This window comes from Chinchilla lanigera, unplaced genomic scaffold (genome assembly GCF_000276665.1).
Source record: "Chinchilla lanigera isolate Chin_1 unplaced genomic scaffold, ChiLan1.0 scaffold00002, whole genome shotgun sequence".
Taxonomy (NCBI): Eukaryota; Metazoa; Chordata; class Mammalia; order Rodentia; family Chinchillidae; genus Chinchilla; species Chinchilla lanigera.
In genome coordinates, this window is record NW_004955403.1 from 38,475,147 (window position 1) to 38,482,143 (window position 6,997).

Consider the following 6,997-nt stretch of genomic DNA (forward strand, 5'->3'; position numbering starts at 1 on the left):
AAACAGTCTAAAATGCACGGGAAGGCTGGACATAACTAGGCTAAAATAAATTCCTTCCTTTGGAAAATTAGTACTCATTAGTGTCCTCTAAGATATCTGATAAATGCTTAGGTCAATCAGGGCTTCTGTGAATTGCAGTGGCAGATTCGGCATTTTTCCCCTGTGATTCAGCACAGTAGAGATGAGGGGAATTAAAGAAAACATCTCTTAATGAGTTAGAAATAGTAGCTATTCCTTTTATTTAAACTGCGTGTTACACATTCATTTTGATCCCACATTTATATTTTAGTATCTTTTGAAAAAAGTAATACAAGTGTCATCGGAGAATGAAGTGGAAAGGTACATAGCAGCTATTGCTTGTATTCAAATAGCTCCTGAAGTTTTGGAAACTACAAGAAATTTTCAAAGCTCATAACTTTGAGAGATGTAGTTTTGGCCAACATATCTAATAATTCAAATGGGGACACAGAACATTATGTAGTCTTTTGGCTTCCACAAATCTCTTGAATTACGATGCAGTGTTCACATCACCTGAATCCTTCCAGTATAGGGGAGAGGCTTCTCCTCTGATTTAGGTCACAGGGGCTCATTTTTAAATGATTTTCAGGTTATTTGGGATATATAAAGAAAAGTCACGAAGAATTAAATGTTAGGGAGTCAAAGCACTCTTCTCATTTTGCAGGAAAAAGACATGGAAGGCTTTTAAAGTTTTTGATTCAGATACTAGAACATAAAATACAGTCGCCAAGGAGTTTCTATAAAGCCATTAAAATGCACCTGCACGGTGCGTGAAGACTTACATGTACTCAAATACCCTACGTGGTAATGATCCTACCTTTGAAAAGGAAAAAGAAACGGTTCCTCTCTTTAACCTAACCCAGAAATTCACAACAAGCTACATTCCTGACCAGGCAGATCTGCCCAGACCCTGTGATGGCCTTGCTTCAGGGTGAGTTCGGGGCAGGTTTACAGGGTAGAAAGAACCCAAGCATTCTTCCTTGGTGAAACATAAAGTTTTCTTCAGATCTCATTTCCCACATCTGCTTGACTGCCCTGGAAATTGCAGAGCAGGGGCAGCTAAGAGAGAAGCCGGGGCGCAGAGAGAATGAGCAGGCTGCCTGGGGAGCGGAGAAGCTCTCTCGGAGGGGAGATGTTAGAGAGCGGAGACAGATTCCTAGGCCAGGAGCTACCGCACCCCGTGGCTCCAGCGGAGCGTCGCATCCGGAGCCCACTCACTGCAGCTGGGATTCAGGCAGCGGAAGGTGGGACTGGAGGAGGTGGAAGAGGGAGAGGAGGAGGAGGGAAGGAGGAGCGGGTGAGCCGAGGGGAACCGCGGGCGCCCGGCGGGGGGAGGGTGGGGACGGGGCGCGCGCGGGCGCGGGAGCGGAGTGGACGGCTCCAGACGGCGGCGTGCGGCAGAGAGCAGGGAGTTGGCGGAGCTGGGCTGCGTTTCCAGCAGGAGCTGCGAGCACAGAGCCGCCGCACAACAAGGTGATGCGCCAGGAAACGGCTTCTTCCCTGCCCGTTGAGGGTGTGCGGCTGGGGCTTCCTGCTTGGTCCCCGCTGTCCTCCCCGGGGTCCGCGTGTGTGCTAGTGCGGGGTCTGGGGGCGACACCCCCGTTCCTGCCTGTCTCTGCCTCCCCCTGCTCCCACCGCTGCCCCTGCGTGTGTTCCAGGGGCGCCCCGGGCTCCGGAGCCCCTCGTCTGACTCTGCCTGCCCCCTCCCAACCCGCTGTGTCTCTCCTTCCAGATGCTCCGGGTGTCCGCCGTGCTGTGTGTGTGTGCAGCCGCTTGGTGCAGTCAGGCTCTCGCAGCCGCCGCGGCCGTGGCTGCGGCCGGGGGGCGGTCGGACAGCGGTAATTTTCTGGATGATAAACAATGGCTCACCACAATCTCTCAGTACGACAAGGAAGTCGGACAGTGGAACAAATTCCGAGACGTAAGTGCTGCGCACTCACATCCCCAGGCACGCGCGCGCTCCGCTCCGAGGCAGGGCTCGCAGGGGCCGGGGAGGGTGGGAGTGGGCTCGGTTTTCCTAGGAAAGAGATTTGGGGGTTCAGAGCTGCGCACCGCCGCTCACTTAGCAGCTCCGCTGCCCACCTCCTGGCTGGGGCAAGGGACGACTTGTTTTGGTGGGTGCACAGGAGTTCGGGGTCACACCAGGTTCCCACTGTACCCCCCTCACACTTCCCCCTGAGCCCGCATCCCAGGCTCCCAAAGGTCTACAAAGTGCTGGCTCTACGTTCTCAACTTTTGAATGGTGTTCCTGGCACTGGTAAACACGGCAGATGTGCCTTTGCGTTGTATTGTTACTAAAGTAACTAGGATCGATCCTGTTACTAATGGTCCATTAAGGAATTTGAGGGAGGAGGCAGGAAGATGTAAGATTTATAAATGCCCGCTCTCCAAGAGTGGGAGGTTGTTTGGCGGCACCAGTCGGCAGAAGTTGAACTGCTCCTGATTACATAAAATTGCCCATCTGATTTGTGTTTCAGCGTTCACTTTAATGCAGAATGTGTTTGCAATGCATTTGGTTATGTTTTATTCCAAAACTGAGCACCGGGTAAAATCTGAGGCGCAGGGACCTTGCAGGGTGCGGGGATCCTCTGCAGGTGACGGCGATGAAAGTGTTGGAGTACAGAACCCCTTGGAGAATTTCCTCAGGGGTTGTTAAGAGGCAACTAGTTTTAGAGACGCCGGACATTCGTTTGCTTGGAGCCAGAAGCCAGGACTGTTAGACATTTTTTTTTTTTTTTCTCCATCTGATCTGAATGGAGCCAGGTGAGGGCGGTTTCTGTCCAGAGCGCAGTTCGTAGGGACACATTCAACTTGGTTGTTCTGGTGAGGAGGCCGCGCTGACCGCCTATTACCGCCTCCAGGCACCCTTTAGGGAGCCAGAGTGATTCACAGACGCACAGGCAACCCTTCCTGTGACATTTGAGAGGATTTCTATGAAGGCCATCTGCAGTGCTCTACGTGGAGATGTGTTAACTTCTTTCGTCAGCTGACGCTCTGTCACGATTTAGGAAAATAACTGGAAGCTGGGGCTAGTTTTCATCTTGGCTCCTTTACCCCTTCCTCCCAGCCACCCGCTCTATAAAGTAACTGGCAAGCCAAATCCCACCCAGAGAACCTGAAGGAAAAGTAATTTGACTTTAAATTCAGGTGTAGCTAGTCGAGGCTGGGCGTATAGATAGGATAAAAAATGATAATGGTATTACTTAATGGAGGACTTAGTCTTACATGGTTTGTGAGCAAAGCTCAAACGTTCTGTTGCTAAATGAAGACTCATATGCTTACATATTTTAAGTTTATAATAACAATAAATCTGATTCAAAAAGTGAGAAAGCAAATGAAATAGTTATGAACCTGGAGAGAACTTCTGTGTATTGTGCCCTCATTTAGTAAAAGAAAATATATATATGAAAAACCCTGGAAATGTTGTCAGTACTTGCACAATGCTTAATGCTTTGGCATTCATTTGTGTAATAGATGCTTTATTGTGTTTCAAAATGAATTTTGGCCTTTCTTCATCAGAACATATTTTCAATCTTGGATATCTTCATGTTCTCTTAATTTAGCTAAATTACTTTATTGAATTATGCAAAGTGAGCAGCCCATCCTTGCTCAGTTTGACTGTCTTTGATTTAAACTATCATAGCAAGCTGAAATGCCCACTGTAGAACTAAACACAGTAGAGTTAGTTCAGCCAACTTCTGTAGAGGCAGAATATTTTATTGCTATAGTATTCTCAGACATTCTTATATGCTCTCTCAGGGGAAAGCCCATCAAAACTGTATGTAAATTTATATAAGGGATTTATACAGATATTTTGAGCTAACACCTGTTTGGAAGTACATGCAGTACATGAGAATATAATGATGATTTATTTGAAAATCTCATAGAAGGTTTCAGAATTATCCTTTCAGTAAGACAATTATATTTTTGTCAAGAAGACTTCTGGAAGGCAGGAGAAAGATAAGCAGTATCAGCTTCTCCCTTACCACCTGTTGCTCATTATTGACATGGTATCTTGTTTGCTGACAGCATGGGTTCACAAACCATAACTCAGAATGCACAATGTGGACTGCTTATTTGGACCCTGCATCCCACTGCTGTTGCCGTCTTTCTTTTCCCCTTTGGGGGTATCATTACCTTAATAATTTTTCTCCTCAATTCTCAGGATTTTTAATTTTATTTTTGGCTGGAAACACATGATTATAAGACCTCATTTCAAATAAGAGTGTTCTACTTGAATCTACCTTTAAAGCTTCTGAATGAACATTTATGTCTGAAATAACAGATTTACGTCCCTCAGTTTACACAGTGACAACAAAATAAGGAAGTCTGAACCTCTTCTTGTAGAATCAACTAAATGGAAGTACTGTGTTACATGCCTCCCATTCATGAGAATATGGTTAATGTCATTTAGAAAGAAAAACACTGGTGATGCTTCTGCAAAACTAATCGTAGCATTAAATCCTACTTTCCTTCCTGTGAATGACTGTTCTACAAAGTTGACTTTATTTTAGAAGTGAAACCTTTAAGTTCGCACTGTGCCTTCTTTTGAATTATATTGGAAAACTACATTGAAAATTATGTGAAAGCACAATCATGATTATTGTAATAGAATAATTCTCAAAGTCAGTTTATTATATTTAATATAAATGTGTATAAATATATATGAATATAAATATAAATGTATATAAATATAAAATATAAAACAAATATAAATATTTGTTTCCTAGTTTTAGGGACAGGATGCATGGGTGGGAAGTGTTATGAGAGAGTAAATGATTGAAAGTGTTATGGTATTATAGGTGAATATAGGAATGACTGCCCCTACTGGCTCATCAGCTCAGTATAGATCAAGGAAATAATAAAAGCGAAGTTGAGCTTACCATGACTAAATTTTAACAAAAAAGAAGCTTCTAGCAATTTTGAATACTATACAAGCTATGTTTCTCAAAATAAAATGTTCTTACATTTGTTGTCTTTAAATGTGCACAGAATATAATTATAGAGACATAAAGAACTTTGATCTCTTTAAAGATCTTTTAATATACTTGGATATACCTGAAAATTCTAGTAAAAAATTTAATTTCATTTTTTAGGAAAAAATAAAATTTTCACATTTAAAAAGAAGTATAATAGATAAAGCCACAATGTTATATTCAGGGTAATTATAAAATGTTAAAATTAAAAAGGGGTTGGGGTGTAACTCAGTGATAGAACATATGTTAACATGCAGGGGGTCCTGGGTTCAATTTATAGTATCAAAAAAATATTAAAATCCCAAACTTCCTTTCAACAGTGGGATACTTTTCATAAATACACTGGTGGGACATTCTTTTCTTTTTTTCTCCACACCACTGGCTAATAATAAAGCCAAGAATGCAGGAGTTCCCAATGGAAGAACACCAATACCAACATGTGCTCCCAGGTCAGTAATAGAAAGCATTCTTTTATTGCATTCTTACATTCATATTTAGGGAATTTAAAATCAGGATTATTATAAAGAAACTAAATCATTATATCACATGGCTTATGCATTATGTATTTCAATCATCTATATTTTATAGATCCAATTTAACCATACAATGTATCATATAATAAATGAGTGCAGAATTTGGAATCCAGTGACTTAATTGGTAATGCATGATATAACATCATAATCAACCTTATATATTATTGATTTCACTGCAGTACATGAACTCATTAAGAATGACAGGAAAGAGGGGCTGGGGATTTAGCTCAGCGGCAAAAGCGCCTTCCTGGCAAGCGCAAGGTCGTGAGTTCAGTTTCCAGTACCGGAGAAAAAACCAAAAAATAAAAATAAAAAATAAAAAATAAAAGAATGACAGGAAAGGTAAAATATGAGAAGCCTTCAAGTATTATATGTCCAAAGCAGTACAATAAAAATCTAGCAAAAGAAGTGATGATAGGTATGCTAATTTTAATAAGTCATGTAATAAAACAAACATTTCATCATTAAAATAAAACTAAAGAAAGTTCTAGATTACATCTCTTTGCCAATAAACATTCTGGGGGCTCATTTTGTTCTATAAGAAGTGGTTACCACTGTCAACATCAATTTACACATGTTCCTTAAGTGATTGTTCATAATCTGTATACCTTGAAACAAGAGTAAAACTCCAAATCTTGACTTAAAAAAATTTAAGTTATTAGCATTAGAAAATGTAAGTTTTTAGAATTTTTAGCATTTAAGTTCTTTAGTGTTAACTAAAGAACAAGTGTATTATTATAAAAATGTAACATACAGATTGAATTCTCTCAGAGGCCCTCCAGTCATAATTTCACTTTATGAAAATGCCAGATTTGGTGATGTTGAATAGAAAGAAAACCTTTCTAAGCTTTTTTTTTAAATCTCCATTTTTCATCTAAGTGGAGATTCTTTGGTGAACAGATAAGTGGAAAGATAATAGCTGATAGTTAAGGGTATTTTCTGTCAGCTTAGTGGACTACAGAAAAGTAAGGACCCCTGAGAGTCTATCAAATGTTTCTGTTGTAAAAGTAAATAAAACAGTTGGTTTCTATGCCTACTCATATTGCTTTATGAGACATTAAAATTGAAACACTGCAAAACTTTAAACATGCTTCCTCTTTCTGCTTTTTTCAGGTGGGTATTGCTCCCTGGTTGTATTTCTTGAGTAGCAGGCACTCACTTAGGCCAAAGCAGGAGCTCTCCTTTGTGCTACCTTTGTAGGAGTCAGCAGTTATACCACCTCCTGATTCAATATTATGTACCAAAAGTAAAATTACAGAAGCATTAATAATTTACATAAACTGAACACAGTAAACTCCTCCTCTCTCTGCTAAGAATACTTTCTCAGTAGTATATATCCAATTCTTATGATAATGTACATTTTCATCATTTCACAGTATAAAACAATATCTGTCACTGTGGCAATCATTCGCTTATAATGACAAGACTGTAGGCTTTTCTTGGGAATCCTTCACAGTTAATTCATCTTCC

At 41.0% G+C, this 6,997-nt stretch overlaps 1 protein-coding gene across 3 annotated transcripts in view; it reads left to right on the forward strand.

The window, feature by feature from the left end:
- Window positions 1-1,104: 1,104 nt before the first annotated feature.
- Spock3 (sparc/osteonectin, cwcv and kazal-like domains proteoglycan (testican) 3) overlaps window positions 1,105-6,997 on the forward strand; it is a 394,510-nt gene continuing 388,617 nt past the window's right edge. For 2 of the 3 annotated variants that reach the window (XM_005373579.2, XM_005373581.2), the window contains exons 1-2: window positions 1,406-1,491; window positions 1,751-1,939. In XM_005373579.2, the coding sequence (XP_005373636.1) occupies window positions 1,751-1,939 (189 nt within the window). In that variant the 5' untranslated portion in view covers window positions 1,406-1,491. Of the gene's footprint in view, window positions 1,263-1,405; window positions 1,492-1,750; window positions 1,940-6,997 lie in introns of those variants that run through there. The other variant, XM_005373580.2, reaches the window with a different exon arrangement.